Raw genomic sequence first — 25,466 nt, forward strand, 5'->3', positions numbered from 1 at the left:
GGCGGTTACGTGTGGTGCGCGGGGGCGCGGGATGCGTGTGGCGCGGGGCGGGGCGCGGCTAGTGCGCCTGAGGAACGATGGCGGCGGCCTGAACTCACCTAGTACCGCCGCGACGACAGGGCCTGGCCGGAGTCGGCGTTGTGTGAGTGAAGAGTATACGCAGACCGGAGGGCCCAGAGAGTCGCATGAGGGAATGAGGGACTGGGGAATGGTGGCACCGAATTTGGTGACTGTTGGTTGTGAGGGGACAGGGCGAGGGGTTGGCAGGTGGTGAGGGGCTAATGAGTGGGAAGGCAGGGTAGCAGGGTGAGAAACTAGGGATCAATGGACGAGTAAGAGGCTGGTTATGTGAGAGGAGGGGAAGTTTTATGAAGGGACAAGTTGAAGGAACTCATGAAAACGATTTACTAAGAGGCTGGGTCTCCTGAGGGCAAGGGGGAGGGACAGTCCTGGGACCAGAGTGAGTGGCTAAGGCTTGTGCAAGGAGTAGGAGAGTAAAGGGCGAAGGCGGGACCCTTGGGGATGGCAGTGAATTGACGAGGGAGCTGAAGGCAGGGCAAGGGAGGAGGGAATGAAGGTGATGAGACGTGGATATGGGTGTGAGGTGGTTGGTTCTGTGGCCTCCTTGGATGGACCGTCCTGTCCAGTGAAAACAGTAGTTTGGGATTGAGTAGGACAGCTTGGGTGGAAGTGTTGTGCACTTGTGTCCCATGCTCCCATGGGTTTGGAGGGGGAAAAAAGGCGTCAAGGGCAATAGTAACTATGATAATGAAAGTGATTTTTGAAGTTCTGTCACCAACAGCGTAATCATTGGAGCCCCATTTCCCTCAAGTTCTTCATTTGGACTGCAGACAAGGTGGACTCTTATGAAGTTTTTTTCCCCCCCTCCCTGCCTGCTTCTGAGCAACCTTACTCCACTGTTACTCTTTACATATCGTTGTCATCTATATTGGAATGACCACCTTCAGTTGCTAATTCTACTTTCATGGAAGTCACATATCACATATGACTATATTTAGACTCCCAAATAGGATGGTCTTTCTCTCCTTTTCTTGGAATTAAATTAAAAATTACTTCATTGAGGTAAATTTATGTACAACAACTCATATTTAAAAGGTACATGTGATTAGTTTTGACAAACATACATTTTTACAAAACCATCATTTTGAAGATACTAAATATTTTTACCATCCCCAGAAGCTTTCTTATTCCTTTGCAATTAATTCCTCCTGCCACATTCTTTAATTGACATCACTTTATTAGTATTTTGCAAGTTCCCTTCTTTTCACCAACACAGACACATGAAAATTTTAGAAAGTTTGTTTGTCATTCAGTGATAATCGACACTTTCAGAATACTGAAATTTCCTCTCTGCTAATGATCTGCCATGAGCTGAAGATGTCTTGATATCTCTCTAGTCTAAAACAAAATTGTCCTATCTAGATCATTCCCTGAGAATTAGGAGCAGCATCAGTCCCCATTCTGTTCCAGAGTCTTGGCTTTAGAACCAGCTCTTCTAACTATAGTATATTTTCATTACTTTTCTCTGGAGGCCAATAGGACTCCATACTGGTGGAACCCTTGGCAGCCTGCCCAGACAGCCAGGACCCTATAGGGTTTAGAGTAGTGTTCCTAAACCCTGGGCCAAGGGCTCAGTCCATGATAGTTTTCAGCTGTATGAGATGAAAGGAGAGAAAGAGAGCATAGTGAGTTTTTCATTAAGATAAATTTATTCTGACATTATAATTTTTCTTCCTTTGGTGTTAAAGTGCTTTTTCACCCATGAAATAATGGTGACAGTAGACGGTGAGTTTTTTTTTAAAAAAGATCCTATTTTCCAAAATAAAAAGTAACAACTGTATTTTTAAAAAATTTGTTTCTACTGGTTAACAAAATTCTGAAATTTACAGTGTGATGGTGGCTATTGTTAATGTTGAGGAAGCATATAACATATTAAACAGTGATTCTGTTTAGCTTCTGACATTTGAAGAGCATTCATACTTTCATAGTAATCATTTGCTATGAAGTAAAAATGTCATGCTTTACACAGAAATTTCAAATTTTACTAGATTTACATTGATACCTTGTGTTGTAGGCAAAGGAAATAATTCTTATAAATGAAGAATCACATTCAGAAGCTAGAAGTCACATATGGATAAAGTGGCAAAACTGGACTCAGAACTTGGTTTTAGAGTGAGTGTGACTTGGGGAAAGATTTGTAAATAGAATAAAAGTGATTTGGGACAGAGAATCTAAGACTGACAAAGTTTTTTTTTAAAGATTCGTAATTGTTCTGTTTCCAAAAGAGAGATTAAAGGGGCTTTGAGGGCACAGAGTTGAGGGTTTTGTTTAATACTTTGTCAGTGACATGGTAACAGGTATGCATAGCACTTGGATAACATCAAGATAATGATAGGATAAGCAAAGTTGCATATTAGAGGATTCTTAGGAACTGTCCAGATTCTTAGTTGCACTCGATGGTAAGCTTATTGTATGCTATACTGAACTCTTCATTGAAATAGTAGTTTGTTAAATATAAAAGATTTATGTTCGAGAAGATGAAACAGATGAGGATGATGATGATGTAGACATAGGAACATGTTTGGGGGTGTTGTATGTAGCTGTTTATTTCATATCTGCTATGTGCCAGGCACTCTGCTAAGTGCTGGAACAAAAAACTAATTCCTTTACATATTCATTCATTTATGCACTCAGCAAATACTTCTTGAGCATATTGACTGTTCTCCTGTTGCTTCCATTTTATGGGATAACAAAATAAGTAATGTCCTATGAAATCTCATGGAGTTTGCAGGCACATGAAAAAATAGTTTCAGTTTAAAGAATGTGAAATATAAAAATATACCATAATGAGGTGATTACTTCTCTGTCTAGTCTGTCTCTCACTGTGTTCCAAACATACATATCCAGTGATCTATTTATCTCTACAGGTATCTCAAAATTAACATGTCTAAAACAGAACTTATATTTATATCCTGAAAATGTGATTTTGTAACCTGTCTCACTTTAGACAAGGACTTCATCATTATCCTTCATTCTTTCTGCTCCTTTATCCCCTGAATTCAGTCACTAAAATCTTAATACGTTTTCTTCTCTGTTATCTTTTTTCTATTTATTTCCATTACCATGGCTTCATTATTAAAGCCTTGGTTTAGGTCCTGTTCATCTCTCTTATGATTTTTTTTTTGGGGGGGTGTATTGCCTTAAAACTTGCTCTTTTCTAGTTCATCCCTAGAATGATCTTTCTAAAAATGCAGATTTGATCACAGAACTCATTGGCTGTGTCCTTTAGGACAACATCCAAATTTTTTAACATGGCCTCATTTGGCCTTATTTTACCTCTTCAGCCTCATCTTCTGCCATTCCCTACTTTGTATTCTAGCTTGAATAGAATTGTTCATAGTTCTCTAATGAACACATTACTGTTTTGAGCCTTGAAATCTTTGCAGTAGCTGCTGCTTCTACTCAGAATGCCTTTTCTTTTCTATCCAGTGAACTTTTCTTATTCTTTTAGGATTGGTTTCACCTCCTCTTTGACATCTTTGTCAATGTCAGTTAACAGAAGTAGAGATAACCATGTGTGAGGTGAGGATTTGGTGTTGTAATGGGAATCACTATGTGATAGAGGTGCGCTTCCTGATTATAAGGCTCTGCTGAAGTCCTATGAAAAGATCCTTGTAAGAAGTAGAGATGGTACTGGGGAGAGGGGAGGTGTGAGTTTGGACCATATCCTGACACTCTGTCTGAGGGATGGAAAAGCTGGGAGGTATGTATGAGCTGAGCTCTAGAGGTAGGCTCCTACTGGGTGGTTCCCCCCACCCCTTGCCCTTTTTATTCTTTTGAGGTTTAATCTGGTCTTTCTACTTTCAGTATTTAGGATAAAAGCCCATTCATGCTTCTTATATTGGTAATCAGTCTTCTTGCCTGTGAAGAACCATTGTAGGGAGCGGTAAACCTTAGGACTTTACTGATATGTTCTTGGAAGGTCTTTTTGGTTTCTTCCTGCCTGATGTAGATACTGCAGATGTATCCCTGCCCCCAGCTCTCTCCTGTTTGCCTCTCCCAGGGCAAAGGTTCTTAGGTAAAGCTGAGCCACTTCCTCCCCGGGTCTGCTGTTCTGAGACTGATTGACACTCTTGCTGTATGTACCTATAAAGTTGTATTTTGGACCCAAGGTGAGGGCCTCACCATGGCCATTTGGAAGTCTTGAGAGATCAGCATCTTCTTCCCCTTTTTACTGTGTGAGTGAGCCTGAAGGTAAATCTGGAAAGAGGGGAGTCTACCCTTGTTTTGGACTTTGCTACGGGAGGAAAAGAATGATAAGAGGGTGGTAATTCTGCCACTTTGTCTTGTTCTGAACTGTGCTGAGAATATCAACCTATGGCCTTTTACATTTTTTCAATATATGAACAGGACCTAGATTAAATATTGGATTTTGGATTCTGAGATGCTGATTCCAGTGTGGTTCTTCTCTTTGCAATCTCTAGACAGGGGTGGGGGAGGCTGTAAAGAAAGGTCCTGGAGACCAGACTTCCTTGGGTTTGTGAGCAGTATTCTTTTATGGCTAAGAAATGGAGCAGTAATGGACATCCCAAGTATGTATGTTAAAGTTAGGAGCATTTTGTTAGTCTTTGGAATTGAGTTCCAGAACTGCTGAAGGCAGTTTTTTAGATTTGGACACATTAAAATCTTATTTTGCTGAGATTGGATAGTTGGCTCTTCTTCAGCTTACTGGAGTATGAGTGGGAGGTGGTGAGTATGGACACATCAGAGCAGATTAGATCTCTCCTCTCAGAGTTGTGGGTTCCTTGGTTAAACAAGATCAGAAGAGGAGGAGGAAATAAACATGTAATATACAGAGTACTTGCATTATGTCTGAAGTGCTACATAAGTTATTTAATTCTTAAAGCTAGTAATACTTATTTCACCAGGAATTTATTGATGAGGAAACTGAGTCTCAGATGTGGGAAATGATTTATTTAAGGAAACTGGAAAATGATTGACTGAGGTTCATAACTTTGTTTGAGGGACTACAGAGCTCAAGCTTTACCTATTACTTTGTGTTATTTTTTCCCCATATTTTTATTGGTGAATTATAATTATACATGATGGTGGGATTCGTTGTTACATATCTGTAGATATACATGATATATCAATATAATATGGCCAATATCATTCCCCAATATTTCCTCTCTTCCCTCCCCCTGGTCCTTTACTATACTGATTTCTCTTCAATTTTCATGCACCACCATTCTTTTCTTTTTTTCTTTTCTAAAGCTTCCACATATGAAAGAGATCATATAACCCTTGACTTTCTGAGTTTACTTTTTGTTATTCTTGTGTGATGATAGGGTTTCTATTTGTTTTCAGTCTCAAATGAAATGTAATGAAGAAAGCATTCTGTAAACAGTGATATTCTTACATCAGTCATGCTCCTCTTGTAGGTGACAGATGGCCCAAGCTAGTTTTGAGAAGAGTTTAATAAAGGGTCTATATTTACAAAGGTATGGGCAAGGTTTAAAGAGACCAACAAGGGATGATACAGTATCCTGGGGCTGAAAACAATCAAAAGGGCTGGTAATAGGGGGCAAGTTCTTACCATTTATTTAACTGTTGAAATTCTCTTCCTTAGTCCATGCCTCCTTGGAAAGTAGGTACTTTGGAATATATGTAAGTACTGTTTTCAATGAATCCTTGCTACTCTTAGCTACTAGTCTGTGTGATGACTATGTTCTATGGATTACAGGAAACCATATATGAAAGACTGAGCCTTCATTCTCTGGCTCTTCCATCTCCTCACTCCTCTTTTACTCTCACTTTCCTGGACAAAAGAGAAAAGGAGGGTAGGTTGGAGAAATGGAGGTGGTAAATGTAAACTTCCATCTTTGTTTTCATATTTACTTGAAGGCACCCATCTTTTATTACTATTTTCTTTCTCAGAAAGAGTATTATACCTCTTTCTCATGCTAATCCTATGCTTTATTTTTTTGTCCATTATCTGTATCTTATTTATCTGTAACCTCCCACTTTTTTCAGACTTCTCTTTTATGTTTTTGTAGTACTGGGAATCAAACCCAGTATGCATGCTAGGCAATTTCTATACCACAGAGCTACATTCCTAGCCCCAGGCTTCTTTTTTCTTTTAGGAACACCTTGGAAGCTCCCTATCCAAAATTAAAACATGAAAACTCTCTTGACTTCCCTTTCCACCCCAGTTTCTTTAAGCTTTGCCCTGTTTTCCTCCTTTCCCATATCACTGAATTTCCTGAAAGCGCACCTTAATACTTTTTTGACTCCTATTCATCCTTTAAGCACTTACTTTCCTAAGTTTATAAAAAAAACTTGACTAATAAAACTATTGACCCATTTTCAAATTTCATTCTACTTATTTTTTTTTTTCTATGAAATTATACAGTATGGACAATTTCCAGTTCTTGAAATATCCTTTCCTTGATTTCTAGATAATTATTTCTTGAATTTCTCCATTTCTGATAGCCTCCACAGTGTTTTTCTTCAAAGGCTCCTCTTAGCTTTCCTATATTCTAGTTTTCCTGATTTCACCCTTAGCTCCTGATGATCTCCTTGGATAACTCAATCTGCTTTCATAGCTTCATCTATTACCTATATGCTGGTAACTCTTGAATTGTATTTCTAGTTTTAATTTCACTCTTGAGCTCAAGTATGATTTTTCTACTTGCTTCTGGTTATCATTAACATTCTGGCAAGTGTCTTAAAACTTACCATGTTCAAAAACTGTACTCATCCTCTTTTCTAAAACACAAATCCCCTTGATATATTTCTTAGTCTATTAATGACATCATCATCATCATCATATTTATTATTATTATTTTTACTGATAATCCCTTATTCTCCATTCATTTGTCAGGTTTTGTTGCTTTTACTTTGTGATTAATTTTAATCAAGAGGGAAATTACCTGAATTTTCATCCAAATCCTGCCACTTACTAACTGGCTAACTTTGGGCAATTTGTTTAACCTTTCTGGGCTTTAATTCCTTACATACAACATGGGTATAGTAGTACATAGAGAGTTTTTATTAGGTTTAAATGAGCTACTTCATGTAGTACTTAGAATGGAATCTGGCATGTAGTAAGTATTCAATATTTTTAGCTATTATAATTATCATGAAGTTACCTTCAGTTCCACAAGCATTTTCTAATGCCAGGCACTATTTGGCAGGGATTATAGAGGAGGTTTAATGATATGACTCCTTGTTGGAAGAATAGATACATTATAGTATAAATAATTCATTTGTAGACACATTATAGGTTTGAATAATTTCAGTATTTCATAGGAACATGATAAGATAGAGGTGACCTCAGATTTAGCTTTTTCTTTATTACTTTTAACACCTTAGATCTTGACTTTTGTTTTTTTTTTCCTGTACTGGGGATTGAATTTAGGGCAGGGCCTTGAGTATGCTAGGCAAGTACTTTGCCACTGAGTTACACCTCCAGCCCTTTTTTAAAAAAGAAACTATTACAGCTTCTAATAAATTGCCTTTTGCCATCTGTCTTTTTATCTTATACTGCTATCTCATTATTTTTTTATTATTTTATTTCATATTTTTTAGTATTGAGGATTGAACCAGGGCCATTCCACCACGGAGCTACATACCTAGACCTTTTTATTTTGAGACAGGGTCTTGCTGAGTTGTTAGGATGATAGGCGTGTGCCAGGCTATCTCACATATTTTTAAAAAGGCCAGTCTGATCTTGTCATTTTTCTTGTTTAAAAATCTCCTTTGTTTCCAGGGTGTCAATAGATAAAGCCCAAATTCCTTAGAATGATGTTCAGTGATGTTTATACCTTTACCCATATTTACCTTTCAACTCAATATTGTGCCTCTCTGCTCTGAATAGTTTGTGATTAAGACACAGTGAACTTGCAGCTGTTCTTCAAATCTGTCACGCTCTTTCACAGTGCTGTATTTTTATTTATACTATTTTGAATATGAAGAAAACTTTTCCCTTTGTTCTCTATGTAACCAGTATTCATTATTAAGGACTAAGATATGCTTTGCCTCTTACAGCACTCAAGGTAGAATTAGTTGCTTTCCTTCATGCCCCTGACACTTATAAGTATTTCTATTTATAATTTTGTTGCAGTTTATGTTTATGCCCCACAGCTGTTCTTATCTATATGTATTTCCAGTGCTTACTTAACACAGTGCCTAGTAATATATCAGTGTGGATGTATATTGAATTAATTAATGAGTAATTCCTGTCTGCTGGCCCTTGCCTTTATGATACTGTCACCTGTCTTACAGAAAGGTTCGTTCAGTATAGTTGCTGCCTTCCTTAGTTGAGATCTGGTAATTGTGAGAGAGTATCTGTATGAAAGAGGTGTTGGTTAATATAACTGTAGGGAAGAATGGGGAGCTTGTTTCTATTTTTCTAGATTCTTTCAGAGCCCTTTTTGAGTATAAAGAGGAAAATAACTGAACCACACTTTCTACAAAGTTTTTATGCTTACCAACTGACAAGAGAATGGTGGAAGTGATCACTGGACCATAACTCGGGCCATTAGGCAGTTTGGTATTTCTTATTCATTCATTCATTCATTCATTCACTTAAGCATTCATACATTGAACAAAAATACTTGATACTGCACTAGGCACTGGGGAAAAGACAATAATCATTAAAAAAAAAAAAGGCAGATAAGCCCTACCTTCAAAGAGTTTTTTTGTTTTTAAGTGGGGAAGATAGACAAGCAAATAAATAATTTTAGATATGGAAACTGGAGAAGAGGGAATAGGATTAGGAAGCTATAAAGTGAAGTTGGGAAGATGAGCCATGTGGATAGAATTGTTAAGCAAGGCCTCTGAGATGATGTTTGAAAAAGAATTGAATAATAAAAGTAATATGAAGAGCAGGAGAACATTCTAGGCAGGGAACAGAAAGTACTCAAGAAGGCCTGTGTAACTAAAGTATGAGAGAGGAAGAGAATGATAGGAGGTTGTGCAGATTAGATTATACAGGCTCCTATAGACCAAGGTGTAAGGAATTTGCATTTTTACCAGTGTGTTAGAAAATCATTGAAGGGTATTCATCAGAGGAGAGATGTATGTAATTTAGGTTTTAAAAATATTACTCTGGTTGCTATGTGGAGAATGAATTTTGGATGGCAAGAATGGAAGCATGGAGACCAGATTGGAAGCTGTGAGTCCTTTTACTAATGAATTGGTCTTAGAAGGAAGAGAAACTAGGATGTGGCCAGGCTTTTGGCCTAATCATATGGGTGAATGTTGGTATCATATATAGAGAAGAAAAAGGCTTGGGAAATAACAAATTTGATAGTAAAAATCACAAGTTCTGAGTAAGTTTTAGGTGCTGGCTGTGTGTATGCATGTGTGTATATATATGTATGTATGTGGAGTTTTCAGTGAAGTGGTGATTCTGAGTGCTTCTGCCTGGGGAGTAGAGAGAGATAAGCTTCTGTTTATACTTTTCATTCTCTCTCTTTGAATTAGATTTGTTACTCTGAACTGGGCAGTGACCTCTGAGCTTACTACTTCAATCTGGTGTAATCTCTGGCTCCATGGCCAGCTACTGGCTCATACAGACCGGATGAAGCACACTGGAGACAGAAGTGGAGAAAGCCTCCAGCTGGCAAATCCTTGGAGTGTAGTCCTCTGGCTGCTGGCTCTGTCCAGCCTTCCTCATGGAGAGGATGAACTGGCTGAGCAGACTGGCCTCCAGGGGTCCTGGGCACCGAGTACCTCAAGGGGCCAGTCTGCAGACTCCAGTCATGGCTGACCCTGAGACTTGCCTCATGGTCTTCAAGAATCACTGGTCCCAGGTAAGAAACTATATGCCAAAGTATCTAGTGGCCTCCTGAGTTTTCCTAATTTTGTGTTCACTGTTTTCAACCATTCCATTTAGTTACTTTATCATCTTCGATGCCTTCTGTCTTCTTTTTCCCCAGGTGGTGCGAATCCTGGAGCGGCAAGGCCCTCGGGCAGCTGCTGGAGGTGCAGATGATCTCAGTGCTGTGCGCAACCATACTTACCAAATGTTAACACTTTTGGCAGAGGATCGTGCTGTCCCTTCCGCCCCTACCTGCCCTGGGCCCCTTCTTGAGTTTGCTCTACATGAGGATCTGCTGACCCGTGTGTTGACATGGCAGCTGCAGTGGGATGAGCTTGGGGATGGGGTCGAGGAACGGCGGGCTGAGCAATTGAAACTATTTGAGATGTTGGTGAGCGAAGCTCGTCAGCCCCTATTGCGGCATGGTCCAGTTCGTGAGGCTCTGCTCACCCTACTGGATGCCTGTGGCCGCCCTGTGCCTAGTAGCCCAGCACTGGATGAAGGCTTGGTGCTACTTCTCAGCCAGCTGTGTGTGTGTGTGGCCCGGGAGCCTGCATTGCTTGAATTCTTCCTGCAGCCACCTCCTGAGCCAGGAGCTGCCCCACGTCTTCTACTCTTTTCTCGCCTTGTCCCTTTCGTCCATCGAGAGGGCACTCTGGGGCAGCAGGCCCGTGATGCCCTACTTCTGCTCATGGCTTTGTCAGCTGGGAGCCCTACTGTGGGGCGCTACATCGCGGATCACTCTTACTTCTGCCCGGTTAGAACCCCCTAGGAAGGGGTGGGGTGGGGTACGGCATATGGACATTGTATAGATTGCCTAGGATAGGGGATTTGGTATAACATGTGATCATTGGACAGTACCTTCCTACCAGGAAGTGTGGAAAGGCCTTTTCCTCCAGGAAGGTCCTCAGATTTGAAAGCACATCTGCCCCCCCAAACAGAGTTGGAATGGTGATGAAGCATGGACCTAGGTGGTTAGGGCAAATACTAAGGTTCTTTATGAACCAGTGTTCCAGGTGAGGTCCTGGCACATTGGGTGGCTAAATAATGTGCTTTGGTAATATTCTTACCTCTATTCCTAGGGAAATTTTGGACTAAATCCCAATCTTTATATTGCCTGAGCCTTTGGTAACCTCCCCTAGGTGCTGGCCACAGGGCTAAGTGCCCTGTACTCCTCACTGCCCCGAAAGATTGAGGTTCCAGGGGATGATTGGCACTGCTTGCGACGGGAAGACTGGTTAGGAGTGCCAGCCCTTGCACTATTCATGAGTTCCCTAGAGTTCTGCAATGCAGTCATTCAGGTAGGACTGGGGTTTCCTAGGAGTTGTGGCCCATGGTCATCCTGGGAAGATAGGGTGGGAAGGGTACATTCCCTGGAGTTCTGCTATTCTGTATTATACCATCCTACTCCCTTCCAGTGATGTCATAATACCCTTTCTTTTTTCTTACAACACTATAGGTGGCTCACCCTCTGGTGCAGAAGCAGCTGGTTGATTATATCCATAATGGGTTCCTGGTGCCTGTCATGGGCCCTGCCCTGCACAAGGTGAGAGTCATTGGTGGCAAGAAATATTAGGGTCTAAACTACAGGGTGGTAACCTCAATGTGGGAGGCAGTGGGCAGGGTATTCCTCCTTTTTTTCCCCTCTCTGCTTCTGGTTCTTTCTTAGAACCAGAAGTAACTGAGTTCTAAATATATCAATGAGTTAGTATATGTGCAGGGAAGCCCTGAGTTTCCAAATTTTCCATTCCCTTTGTCCAGACCTCTGTGGAGGAGATGATCGCCAGTACCGCCTATCTGGAACTTTTCCTCCGGAGTATCTCAGAACCTGCCTTGCTCCGTACCTTCCTGCGATTCCTGTTGTTACACCGGCATGACACCCACACCATCCTTGACACCCTCGTTGCCCGTATTGGCAGCAACTCCCGGGTATGGCCTTTACCACTGTTCTTGGCTTAACCTGGGTGAGCCATCTCTCTCTGACCTTTGTTCTCAGAGGGTGTTCTTACTTTTCTTTGGATTTTGTGTCGAACAATCATTTCAAAATTAGGGATTAAACTTTTAATCATTTCGGGTACAGAATTTAATCTTATTTCCTTGTTTTTATTATACATGAATCTAGAACAGTTACCTTTTCTGGATGACTTTGGCTGCTCATTATGGCTATAGGTTTTGCCATTCTTCAGTGTTTATAACATTGCTCTAAGGTTCTGTTAAGGTATTTATAGCTTTGTAGTCTGTTGTGGGTAACTTGAGATCACTTTGGGTTTGTGTCTACATTGATAGATAATCCAGCTGTTACAGTAAGCTTACCTTCTCTCCCCTTTAGATTTACTTCATTGGAATGTTACTTGGGACATGCATTTGTTCATATACCTGCATTCTTTCCATCTACATTTTTTGGTGGGGAGTGGTACCAGGGATTAAACTCAGGGGCACTCTGCCACTGAGCCACATCCCCAGCCCTGTTTTGTATTTGATTTAGAGACAGGGTCTCACTGGGTTGCTTAGCACCTTGCTTTTGCTGAGTCTGGTTTTGAACTCTCAATTCTCCTGCTTTAGCCTCCCAAGCTGCTGGAATTACAGGCATGCACCACCACACCCGGCCCTCCTACATATTTTTATTGAATGTTCATTGTGTGCCATACCATTTGCTGTGCTATAATAATAGACATTGATGACTTCCTGTAGATTATTTTATGGGAAATATAGAGAAGAAAACATAATAATAAAATAATTCAAAAGTGTGGTAAATGTTATGAAAAAACAAACAGGTTACTTAGAAAATAATAGGGTGGTCAAGAAGACTGCTCTGAGGAGGTGACATTGAACTGGACATAAAGTTATTTTCTAAGTAACAAACAGGTTACTTAGAAAATAATAGGGTGGTCAAGAAGACTGCTCCGAGGAGGTGACATTGAACTGGACATAAAGTTGTGAGGAGTTAGCCTGTTAAATATCAATGAAGGAATAGTCTAGGCAAGGGATCAGCATGCAAAGGATATCAGATAGGGTAAGAGCTTATCATACTTTAGGAAATGAAAGACCAGCATGACTGGAGGCGTATGAGATGGGAATGAGATGAAAGTTTAGAGTTAGGTAAAATTCAGATCATGCAAGGCCTTTGTAGACCCAGGTAAGAAGGATTTTAATAAGTAGAAATGTACATGAAGTGGGAGTAAATAGTTCCCAAGTAATAATGACTTAATGTCTTTCTAGGGGAATAAAGTATTAGTTTAGCCATAATTAGTCCATATTAAAGGACTTTGTGACCTCTATTTTGGTTCTGGGACCATCTTTGCTTCCTTTTTTCATTAAAAATAGTTAACGTTTCCTGAATGCTTGTGCTTAAAATAGAATTTTTTTCAAGCATTAAGACTTCTAGAAAACTGTTCTTAAATTAAGGTACCTGGTAGTATGGTTTCAGATCACTGAGATTCCTGGATAGCTATGTTTTATACAGGTGTAGTTTTTAAATAGGTAAGTTAGTGTATGTAAGAAATATTACATACTGGCTCTGATTAGAACAGTTTTTCTGAACCAGATATACAATTCAGGATCATCTGGGGAGCTTTGAGGATGACAACAGTAATCACAGATTCTAAACTCTATCTCAGAACTCTTGCATTGTATAGTCTTATAGTGTGTATGTTTGTATGTATATGTATGTATATTTTTTCCTCCAAATATTTTTTATTGTTGTGTTATAGTTGTACAGAATGGTAGAATTTGTTGTTACATATTTGTACATGCACAGAATATAATAATATAACTTGGCCAGTATCATTCTCCATTCCCTTTCTGTCCCCTCTTCCTTCCTCCAGTCCTTTACCTTTCTCTACTCTTTTGGTTTCCCTTTGATTTTTATGAGATCCCTCTCCTTTCTTTTCCTTTTCCTCTCTAGCTTCCACATATGATAGAAAATATATGACCCTTGCCTTTCTCAGTTTGGCTTATTTTGCTTAACATAATGTTCTCAAGTTCCTTCCATTTTCCTTCAAATGACATAATTTCATGGTTTATAGATAAGTAATACTCCATTCTTTATCCATTAGTGGTCATCTAGGCTTTTTTCATAATTTGACTTTTTGTGTGAATTGTGCTGTTATAAATATGGGTATGCATGTGTCACTATTGTATGTTGACTTTAATTCTTCAGGATAAATACTGAGGAGTGGTATAACTGTATAATATGTGGTTTCATTCCTTGTCTATTGAGGAACCTTCATATTGATTTTCGTAGTGGTTGTACTAATTTATAATCCCACCAGCAGTTTGACTGTGTTCCTTTTTCTCCACATTTTCTCCAGCATTTTTTAGAAGACTCAAAAAACTCCACAGAAGACCTCTAGAACTCATAAATGAATTCAGCAAAGTAGCAGGATATTATTGTTTATAATCTCTTTTTTTTGTTGTTGTTGTTTTTTGTTACTGGGGATTGAACCTAGGGGTGCTCAACTACTGAGCCACATCCCCAGCCCTTTTTATATTTTATTTAGAGACAGGCTGTCACTGAGTTGCTTAGGGCCTTGCTAAATTTCTGAGGCTAGCTTTGAACTTTAGATCTTCCTGCCTCAGCCTCTGAAGCTGCTATGATTATAGGTGTGCGCCACCACGCATATCTTTATTGTTTATATTCTTGATGACTGCCATTCTGCTTGGAATGAAATGAAATCTCAGTTTAGTTTTGATTTTCATTTCTCTAACAGTGTTAAACATTTTTTCATATATCTGTTGGATGTTTGTATTTCTTCTTTTGAGAAGTTTGGTTTATTTGCCCATTTATTATTTGTCCAATTTATTAATTGGGTTATTTAGGCTTGTTTTGGTGTTAGGTTTTTTGAGTTCTTTATGTATTCTAAATTTTAATTTTCTGTTGGAAGAGCAGCTAGCAAAAATTTTCTCTCTTCATATTTGTAATTGTTTTGTTTGCTATGCAGAAACTTTTTTTTCTGTTTTTTTTTTTTTGAACCAGGGATTGAACTAAGAGGCACCCAACCACTGAACCACGTCCTCAGCCCTATTTTGTATTTTATTTAGAGATAGGGTCTCACTGAGTTGCTTAGTTCCTTACTGTTGTTGAGGCTAGGTGATCTTCCCGTCTCAGCCTCCTGAGCTACTGGGATTATAGGCTTGGTGCAGAAGCTTTTTAATTTGATGCCATCCCATTTATTAACTCTTGACATTAACTTCCTGAGCTTTTGGGGTCCTAGTGAGAAAATTATTGCTTTGCTTGTATGTTGGAGAGTTGATCCTATGTTTTCTTCTAGGTTTTGCCTAGTTTCTGGTCTAATTCTTAAGTCTTTGATACATTTTGTGTTGACTTTTATGCAGGGCGAGAGATAAGAATCTAGTCTCATTCATCTACATATAGATGACCAGTTTCCCCAGTATCATTGTATATAAAGGCTACCTTTTCTTCAGTTTACGTTTTCGGAACCTTTGTCAATGGTCAGATAACAATATCTGTATGGATTTATCTCTCTCTTTTTTTTTTTCAATTCTGTACCATTCGTCTATGTGTCTTTTTTTATGCCAGTACCATGCAGTTTTTGTTACTGAGGCTCTCTAGTGTAATTTGAAGTCAAGTATTGTGATGCTGCTAACATTGCGTTTTTGGCTTAGAATTGCTTTGAGAATTGATTTTTGGACTGTTTTTTCTAGTTCTGCTAAGAATGTCATTGATATTTTGATGAGGGTTGCATAGAATCTGTATATTGCTTTTGGTAATGCGGCCGTTTTAACAATATTAATTCTGTAGGGCACGTACATTTTAAAAATGCTCCAAAAAGTAATTATAATATGTGCTTTGGTTTAACATTTATTGATGGAAACCAATAGGGAATAGATGTCAAAAGTTCACTTTTACAAAGATAACAAAGAGGTTTATTTCTCATTATGCCATAGTTAAGTCATGGTCATATTCTGTTTGGCCTCATGTAATGCCCTGTTTATGTTTAGAGACAATTGATTTTCTTCTTCAGGTTCTTTTTCTCTCCCTGTGTTGGGATCTGTCCATTTTCTTTTTGTGATATCTTATCCTAACTTCTTCAATTATTTGTTATTGTCTTTAATCCATGGTAGTTATTTCTGTTAGTCTCCCATTTGATCTTTGATCTTAAGCCTTTTGTGTTCTTAGGGTATTTCTTCTTTGTGTTCCTTGTTCTTGAGATCAAAACTCTTGTGTGATTACAAGATGCCCATGTTAAAAATATAGGTGCTCTCCTTTTCACTATCTTGTTCTTTCAAGCTTGATGTTGTTGAACTGACTTTGTAACTTATATAGCCTGTCTTTTGTGCCTTAAAGTCAGTCAATGTGCCTAATTATCTGAGTTAGTTTCCTATTGCTGTTTTAAAAAATTACCACAAACTCTGTGGCTTAAAACAAATAAAAATTATTTTATAGTTCTGGAGGACATGTTTGGATTGTTGGCAGAATTAATTACCTTGTTTTGAGACAGATCTGTGTTTTCCTGCTGACCACTGAAGACCATTCTTAGCTTGCAAAGCCTACCAGTGTTTCAGCTCTTGATCTCCTTCTTCCATCTTCAGACCAAACAGTGCTGTTTCACTTTTCTTTTTGACCCAGCTGGAAGATTCCCTGCTTTTTTTCTCCCCTGTGGTTTGATCGGACACACCTACATTATGTGGGGTAATCTCCCCATCTCAAATTTCATAATTTTAATTACATCTACAAATTTCCTTCTGCTGTGTAAGCTAAAAATATTTATAGGTTCAGAATATTTACAGGTTCAGATGTGGACATTTTTGAGGAACTGCTTTCCAGTGAGTCTTAATTTTTTATTGCTTGTCAAATTAGTCATTTAGGATAAGCCTCCCGATTATCCATGCTGTCCAAAATGTAAACTGCTATCTCATCTTTTTCCTATTATGTGGTGGCTTTTTTTTTTTTTTTTTTGTGGTACCTGGGATTGAACTCAGGGACACTCGACCACTGAGCCACATCCCCAACCCTATTTTATACTTTTTTATTTAGAGACAGAGTCTCACTGTGTTGCTTAGGGTGCCTCACCATTGCTGAAGCTGGCTTTGAACTTGGAATCCTCCTGTCTCAGCATCCCAAGCCTCTGGGATTACAGGCATGCGCCACTTTACCGGCTTGTGGCTTTTGGTTGGCTTTTAATTCCCCCAGTCACTTAGCAAACAATTAGTACCTAATCTATACAGATAGTGCTCTAGACAAAGAAGGTTCATTTAGTTGTCTTGAGAGAGCTCAAAGTATCTGACATACTTGCCTTGGGAAGTATAGAGTACTATGGGGATTCAGAGAAGTGAGGGAGAGCTTACATAGATTTGGTCTTCTTGCCTAGCCAGAGATGAACAATCCTTCCTTTTCTAAAACAAAAAGTTTCCCTGCTCTGGACCCACCAACTTTTCCTTTTCCTGTCAGCTGTCCTTGAGCTTTTCTTTATCCTGTCTTCTGAGAGGCACTGAAGTTGGAGAGTGACTCAAGACTCCTTGTTCACAGCCCCACCCACTTCCCAGTTGGGATTTTTCCAGGTTCCCTCTGGTTTCTTGTGGGAAGGCTTTTTGCTGTAGTCTCAGCTGACAGTCATTCACTTGGTTACTATATTGCTTTCTTTCCTTTCAGTCACTCGTTCATTCTGTCACAGTATTTCTTAGTGTTTCTTTTTTGGGGCTTTCATTCAAATATTGCTGGAGTTTCAGCTGACAGGTATACCTAGCCAGAGAATCTGCTGATATTTATATGGCCTGTAGAAATTCATTGTGTCTGACACATGGTTCATTTTTATATGTGAACACTGAAGTCTTGCCAGAGATCTTGTGAACATCTAGTTAATACTTGAATAACTATTATGTGCCAGGCCTTGTGCACATTTGTTGCTCTAGAAGTGGTTGGTTGGGCCTGGGGCTGGGGGAAGGCTGTTCTCATTTAGTGAATATTTTGGAGAGTAGAGAGCTCTTATGTTGAGTCCCTCTTTTCTTCCTCCCAGCTCTGCATGGTCTCTCTGAGTCTCTTCAGGACCCTTTTGAACCTCAGCTGTGAGGATGTCCTGTTGCAGTTGGTTCTCAGGTACCTCTGGGGGCAGCGAGGAGGGATGGTGGACCCTTAGGGCCTTGCACATTGCTTGGGTGATGGGCTGTATTGGGATAGCTCATGAGTATCCTTTTGGAGCCTTGCTTAGCCATTTGGTTCCATTGTCCTATTTTTCCAGGCACTCTCTTTCCTTTCTTATCTACCATGTTCCCTTTCTGCTTTCTTTTCCAGGTATCTTGTCCCGTGTAACCACGTGATGCTGAGCCAGAAGCCAGCTGTGCGTGATGTGGATCTTTATGGACGAGCAGCTGACAAGTTTCTCTCCCTAATCCCACGCTGCTGTCGGCACCATGCCTCCAGCCCACCTCATCCAGAGCATGCCTCGTGGGCACGAGGTGGGCCTACCAGAGAGGCAGGGAGAAGGGAGGACATCACAGGTATGGCCTGGATTCTGGGGGAGCCTAGCAAGAATGTGGGGCTAGGGTGAGGGGAGGGAGGTGAACATGAGTGGCATTCCTTTTTTGGGGCGGTCCTGGGATTTGTTATTAGTATATGTTGAGTTGTCTTGCAGGGAGAGGATTCGTGAACTCACCAAAGAAATTTAGAGTGGATTCTTAGGCTAAGCTATTTCTTTCCTTCACTTCAGTCCTTTACTTTTCCTGTTTTCATTCTTTGGTGGTGGTGGTGGTGAAAAGGGGTGGCAGATAAGGGAAAGGTTTGTCTAGAGGTTGGAGAGTCAGCTATATAAATGGGTTCCATGCTTCTGCCTCTTCATTGCTTTCTTTATTAGTCTCCCTTGGTATCTTATATCTTGTATGTCTGTCTCCTTGATTACTCTTATGTTTTCTTTTTCCCCTCTGAAGGCCCTGGAAGCCCAAGTGTTGATTCCTCTTCTGTGGTGACAGTGCCTCGGCCCTCTACACCATCTCGTCTGGCTCTCTTCCTTCGGCAGCAGAGTCTGGGTGGCTCTGAGTCGCCAGGCCCAGCACCTCACTCACCAGGTCTTGCTAAATCCCCAGCTTCCAGCCCTGGCCGACGTCCCAGCCCTGCAGAGGAGCCTGGTGAGCTGGAAGACAATTACCTGGAGTATCTGCGTGAGGCGCGCCGTGGTGTGGACCGCTGTGTCCGAGCCTGCCGTACCTGGTCTGCCCCTTATGATGGCGAGCGGCCCCCTCCTGAGCCCAATCCTCTTGGCTCCCGGACTAAGAAACGCAGCCTACTACCTGAGGAGGACAGGGACAATGGGGGGGAAGGGGAGGAGGAGGAACTCGGGAGTAGGGGGCTGCCTGGGGGCATAGGGGAGGGCCCTGGTCACCTGCCCCCTCCCCAACTCAATGGGGTGCCAGGACCATGGCCTGAGGGGGCCAAGAAGGTTCGTCTGGTGCCGCGTCTGGTGCCACAGGAGGGAGCTGGGGAACTGTTAGAGGGCACCTCTGAGGGCATAGCAGGACTAGAGAGTTTTGGGCAAGAGCTCCGGGAGCTGGAGGTGGCATTGAGCAATGGTGGAGCTGGCTCAGAATCCCCCCTAGAGCCTCCACTACCTCTTGAGGAGGAGGAGGCCTACGAGAGCTTCACCAGTCCCCCTGAACCCCCTGGCCCCTTCCTCAGCAGCCCTTTGCGGACTCTCAACCAGCTGCCGAGCCAGCCCTTCACTGGTAAGCTACTTAGCTTAGGCCTTCCCTTTTGTGTACTTTTTGCATGTTCTCAACATGTTTGTGCTGATTTCTGAGACTTCTTGGCTATGTCATTTCTGTATACTTGCCTACCCCTCATCCATTGTGCTTGGGTCCCTTCCAGATACATATCATGTCATAATTGTGTTTTTGTATATGTCTGTGTCTTCCATGCTTGTGCTGGTTTGAGTATTGACTTATGTTTGAGCCTTGTATGTCTGTCCTTTGTGCATGTTCCTTCTCTTCCCCTAGTCTGGCTGTTTCCTGGGATTTGTTATTAGTATATTTTATGTTTGGTGTTTTCTGGTGAATCATAACAATATTTGAACATATGTGCTGTCCTTTTTGAGAGGCACCTATAAACCTCTGTTCTGTGTCATTCCCACCTGTAATCTGTCTGGGTGTTGAGTCTTCTGTCAGTTCTACTGTGGCCCAAGGTTAGTTCTTCTGTTTTTTTCCTACCCTATTCAGCTCCTTCCTTCCTGTCTCTTCAAATAAGGGATCAGTTCTTCTGTCCACTGCCCTTGGACCTTCTTGGTTGCCTTGACTGTCCAATAAGACTGTTTTATGGATTTATGATTAGTAGTAAGGACAGAAGCAGAAATGGTAAAATACCTCATTGAGGGCAAATGACAAAGCATGGCCCTGAACTCCCAATGAACCCTTCTGGGTTTTCTGGAATGTTCCTGGAGCTAGTCTTGACCTGAGTGGTTGGGCTGACTCCCCTTTGTTTCTGTTAAAGCATGTGTAGCCCTCATCTGTCTCTAATCCTTACTCCATACCCGACTCCAAGAAAAACAAACAAAATCTCTGAAGCTTTGTGATCGTTAAAATTTAGACCACAGACTTTGGTGAGGCATACATTAACATCTCATATTTGCCATTGGTGTGTGTAAATCACTTATTGTAATAATGGCACATTGTGAGAACTCAACAAGTGGTAGCTACTCACTAGAATTATCAACTCTGGGTGCATGACTGATGTAAATTGGGCAGCCACTCATCTTACGGTTGTTTGTAGTCAAGTTGTTATGCCTTGGTTAATTATTGTCATACTGGGCCTGAAATATGCTTCTGTCCTGCCCATGGGACTTCTGCTCTGGAGTCAACTTCCTTGTTTTAGAGACTATAGAAAATATAGTTTTCCATTTATTTAAGCTATGCTTTGCTTCTTGGCTCAGTACCAATAGGAGGTAGTGTGCAGATTTTACCGTAGTCTTGAAATATTAATTGAAGCTTCTTTTTTCTTTTTTGTAAACTCATCTGAGCTTTTTGGATCATCTCTTATAAGAAACTCCCAGGAAATGAGAAGAACAGAAAAACAAAGTGATGAGTTACCTTAGGACCCTGTTAAGCTAGTTAGTTGTCTTTGAGCCAAGGCTAGTTGTGGGAACCTAGATCTTTTTCAGTATTCACCATCTCTTGCCCTTAATTGTAATTTTGGCTCAATTCACAGTACAGTTCTTAGATATACTCTCTTTTCTCCAAAACCCCTGATCAGAAAGACTAATGGATCTAGATCTAGTGCTAGTGATGTGTTTTAGTTGAGACTGTCTCTCTTGCAAATAAAACTGATCCCCTTTTGTTATCTTCTTTTCCTCCAAAGAGTCTGTTTACTATATCCTCGAACTAAACTCTCCTTTTACTGCAGATTTCTATTCTACCTCCTTGGTTCCTGGCTCCTGAAAGACAGAGCTCATGTTTTTTCTGGTCCCCCAAAGATTTCTCCTCTAAATATAATCTGTTTGTCTTGGCTGTACATTTTTCTTGCTTCCTTTCTTACCAGGTTTAATGTTCTTCTGTCTTGTGTGGGACCTGATTCTGAATTTTGGTCCTAATTATTGTCTTTACCTAGTCATTCTTCATCCTCTTGGGTGAAGCTTTTCAAAAACTAAGATTTTTTTTGTGGCTTATGGTTATAATCAAACACATAAAATTTGTCAGATCTTAGACTTAATACTTTACATTGATATCTCTTTGATCCTCTTAATCACCTTATGAGGTAGGTATATTTTCTTATTTTACCAAGTAGGAAACTAAAGTTTGGAGAGTTCTTACTTATTCAGTAATATATAACTAGTAAAGGGTAAAACTAAAATCTGAAATGATATTTCTATGACTCCAGAGCCTAAGATCTGACTCTTGAGAGCTCAGATGTATATAAAGCTGGCATTTGGACTCTTGCGGTCCATGTTGTGTCTGCCACCTTATTTCCTCCAGAATAGGTGGTCATAGGACTGACATACAAATAATTTTCATCCTGTGGGGATCTCTTGTTTTGGGGAGGAATGTGTGCATTATGCATTGTGTTCAGGCCTTGTGTCCTTGTGCCCACCCCTCCCCCAGGCCCCTTCATGGCTGTGCTCTTTGCCAAACTCGAGAATATGCTGCAGAACTCCGTCTATGTCAACTTCCTGCTGACGGGGCTGGTGGCCCAGCTGGCCTGTCACCCCCAGCCCCTGCTCCGCTCTTTCCTGCTCAACACCAACATGGTCTTCCAGCCCAGTGTCAAGTCCCTGCTGCAGGTGTGCGATGCATGCATGCATGGGTGCGTCCAGGCTCCATGGTGGGCCAGGCCCGCAGCTGGAGTGACCCTGGGTGGGCTGGGAATAGGCTCAGTGGGACTAGAAAGGACTGTCAGTCTAGAGCCACCAGAAGTGTCATAAAGTTGTGCTTTATAGGTGCTGGGCTCTGTGAAGAATAAGATTGAGAGCTTTGCGGCCTCCCAGGAGGACTTCCCAGCACTACTGTCCAAAGCCAAGAAGTACCTCATTGCCCGTGGCAAGTTGGACTGGGCTGAGGGTCCCACAGCAGGACCTGCCCCCCGCCGCTCCGATCCCCTAGGTGAGGCCTGTCCCACCACCCCTCTCCCTACCCTTCTTAGATAACCCCTTAGCCCAGGTTAGCTGAGCTCTTATTCAAGGTGAAACCTTGTGCCAGGAACTAGAGAACTGTAGAAAATAGAGCCTTGATGTTTGTCCTCAGGCATTGATTCCGAGGCTACAACATTGGTTTGTCAATTAAGAGCCCAATCAGCAGTATTAGCAAAACCAGCTTTTAAATGGACAGGAAATTTTAAATGGACAGGAAATTTTAAATGGACAGGAAAGCAGACATAGTAGTCCACAGCTTGAGATATTTTGAGACCTTACAAAGGATGTGACATTTAACATAGTCCTTAAGAGACAGTAGGATTTAGGTAGGCAAAGGGGGAGAGTGTCTTTATTGTTTTGTTCAGGAGATATCCTGGACTGTGTATGTGTAGTTGGAGTAGGGGATTTAGAAGGTGATGGAACAGTTGGTGATAAGGCAGGAAATATTTGGCCAGAGCAGAAAGTTCTCCAAGCCGAAATTGGGCTGGTTAGAAGTTGAGAAATGTATTTAAGAAACTGGAGGTTCTTAAATCGGAAGTGGAGAAATGGGTAAGTTAGCAGAGGTGAATTGGAACTAGGAGAAGGAAGTTAGCAAGAAGAGTCAGGAGGCTCTGTCATAATGCAAAAGTGGTCAGCAAGGCTTGAATTAGAATAGTGGAAAAGAAAAGAAACATTTGATAAGGTAGAAATGGAATAGATATGTTGGCAGAATTTGATGAGTGGTTGTGGGGATAAGAAAGGAAGAATTAAATGAGAAAATGGAATTTTAAATAGAGATATTTACTTTAACAAGTATCTGAACACTTGACATATTGCTGATCTTTGTTTTTGGAACAGGGAATTCAGGGCAGTATAAGATATGATCTCTGCCTTCAGAGAGCATACAATATAGACAGTGACTAGAGGAATATAGTAATGGAGCAAGGTTCCAAAGGTGGTAGAAATAATGAAATTGAGCACTCGGAAAAAAAATTAACTTTGGGCTTGAAAAGGTTGGTCCCCCACCTTTTTGGGCAAACGTGAAGAGAAAAATGTGGAAATTACATGTACCAGTGGAGTTGTGAAGTGTGGAGGAAGATGTTAGGGATTTCATGTCATTCTTTTCTAGTGAAATTGGAGGCAAAAATGATACGCTGAGAGCAGAGATGAAATGCAGGCTTAAGGAGAAGCATGTATGAGTTGGGAAGAGGCTATCACAAGGGTTATTGCTCAGCTGTGAAGATCTTGTTGAAATTACTTAGCATGATTTCCTAATGGTCTATTATACTGTGACTATTTCTTACTTTTACAGTTTTAGTACTGGGGTTCCTGGAAGAACCAGGGATGTAAAGGTAGATAAGACAGTCTAAGTTCATAAGCTCAGATTTGTGCATGAGGTAGAAGACATTGAAATAAATTATTAAAGTATGTTCAGATAAGGGCAGTAAAATGGGAAGTCAGTGGAGAGCAAGTCAGAGGAGGTTTCCCAAAGAAGTGGAGAGAGTAAAAGTCAGAAAGGATGAAAATAAAATGAAACATAAGATAGAATAAAATGTAAGAAGACAGAGCTATAAATGCATGTAATGTGTCTGTTGGGTTCCAAGTAGGTAGGTGCAGATGCAAAGGTAAGGTGGGGTATGGAGAGTTTTGAGAATAAACGACAGGAGGTGAGCTTAGTTGTGCTTCTGAATGCCAAATTTAATAGTGTCTCTGAAGATGATATTAGAGATTGGAAATGGAAACTGCTATCATAATCTAGAGGCTAGAGTCCAAGCTAGATAATGATCATGGGTCCAGACCTAGGAATCCTCTAGAAAATTAGAGAGAAGACAGTGTTTTGAAGGTTTGTTTGAGTCTAAACCAACATAAAGTTGTCTGACCACAACCAGTGGGAGGAAGGTTTTTGTGGGTATAGGACAGGGACTGGTGAATGTTGAAATGGTCATACCAGAAAATAGATCTTAGAGGGAGAGTGGTGTATGACAGAAATGAAATAGTCCCTGAACTATGATGGCACATATAAGCCCTGTGAGTATTGATGGAGTAGAGGATGTGTGTCAGGTGTTATAGGTCTGCATAGGAAGGGGAAGTAGTTGACTCTAGTTTTGGAGGGTGATAGAAAGCATGAAGTAAGGGCATGTTATAGACTGAAAATAAATAGTGATTAGAAAGAAGGGGAATCCTTCCTGGTGAAGTGGCATGGGGAAGGAGGAGATCACAGCTGGATATGAAGTGGCTCAGGTGTTGACTAGTTAAGTCTGAGGATGATGGTTGCCTGGATGGGGAAGCTATGTAGAGAATTAAAGGCTTGACAGGTAGCCTTTTGGTGCTAGAATGAGAGAGAATGCCTTCCCTCTAAAGTCCTGGGTCATCTTCAAGGATGGAACAGGAAATGGAATTTGAGGTTCACTTCTGCTCCATCTTGTCCTTCCATTTTCTTAGAACCCTAGTGGAGAAGTCCAGGAACCTGGGGGTTGGGGGCAGGGGAATCTACTCTTTCAGACTAAGATAGGTTTCCTGATACTAGCACCTTGATAACCCTGTTTATTCTCAGTGAAGAGCCGGAGGCCATCCTTGGGGGAGTTACTCCTGCGGCACGCACACAGTCCAACCAGGGCCCGGCAGGCGGCACAGGTCCTTCAGCCTGGGAGAGACGGAGCAGGACTTGGCCTAGGTGGGGGCTCCCCTGGGGCTTCAACTCCAATTCTACTCCCCCGGGGCGGGGCCCCTGAGCGCCAAGGTGAGGCTCTTCGTGTCAAGAATGCTGTCTACTGTGCAGTCATTTTCCCTGAGTTTCTCAAGGAGTTGGCTGCCATCTCCCAGGCCCATGCTGTAACTTCGCCTTTCTTGTTGGATACTTCAGAGGAGGGATCTGGCCCTCCCATCTCAGGCTTTGGACCCCTCAATCCTTAATTTTCTTCCATGGACAATCAGGGCCATAGGTGGCCTAGGCTGAGGCCAAGGCACAGGCTCCTTTTTATGTTTGGAGGCAGTGGCAAAAGAACTTTTTAATTTATTTCAGATAAATGTTTTATGGAGAACTTGTTGCAATATGTATAAAAGGGAAATCTCTA

At 41.1% G+C, this 25,466-nt stretch overlaps 1 protein-coding gene across 4 annotated transcripts; it reads left to right on the top strand.

The window, feature by feature from the left end:
• The first annotated feature begins 19 nt into the window (after positions 1 to 19).
• On the top strand, positions 20 to 25,466 carry Fhip1b (FHF complex subunit HOOK interacting protein 1B). Of its 4 annotated transcripts, none has more exons than XM_046438088.2 (12): positions 20 to 142; positions 9,511 to 9,839; positions 9,966 to 10,604; positions 10,990 to 11,148; positions 11,307 to 11,393; positions 11,609 to 11,776; positions 17,824 to 17,903; positions 18,099 to 18,304; positions 18,731 to 19,522; positions 21,887 to 22,065; positions 22,222 to 22,384; positions 24,947 to 25,466. In XM_046438088.2, the coding sequence occupies exons 2-12, from the start codon at positions 9,702 to 9,704 to the stop codon at positions 25,303 to 25,305; spliced, it is 2,970 nt and encodes a 989-aa protein (XP_046294044.1). In that variant the 5' UTR covers positions 20 to 142; positions 9,511 to 9,701; the 3' UTR covers positions 25,306 to 25,466. The 4 variants fall into 4 exon arrangements, with proteins under 4 accessions (XP_046294044.1, XP_046294047.1, XP_046294045.1 ...); XM_046438091.2 differs by having other exon boundaries at positions 18,731 to 18,928; XM_046438089.2 differs by having other exon boundaries at positions 18,887 to 19,522.

Source organism: Marmota monax, unplaced genomic scaffold, assembly GCF_021218885.2.
Source record: "Marmota monax isolate L192 unplaced genomic scaffold, Marmota_monax_Labrador192_F-V1.1 WCK01_AAM20220418_F8-fsc00061, whole genome shotgun sequence".
NCBI classification, from domain to species: Eukaryota; Metazoa; Chordata; class Mammalia; order Rodentia; family Sciuridae; genus Marmota; species Marmota monax.

Bases quoted from the DNA above. Each gene is read 5' to 3' on its own strand.
- Fhip1b (XM_046438088.2), top strand. From the start codon at position 9,702: ATGGAGAGGATGAACTGGCTGAGCAGACTGGCCTCCAGGGGTCCTGGG. The intron at 11,777-17,823 runs GTATGGCCTTTA...TCTTCCTCCCAG, and splicing joins GTATTGGCAGCAACTCCCGG to CTCTGCATGGTCTCTCTGAG. The intron at 19,523-21,886 runs GTAAGCTACTTA...CCCCTCCCCCAG, and splicing joins GCCGAGCCAGCCCTTCACTG to GCCCCTTCATGGCTGTGCTC.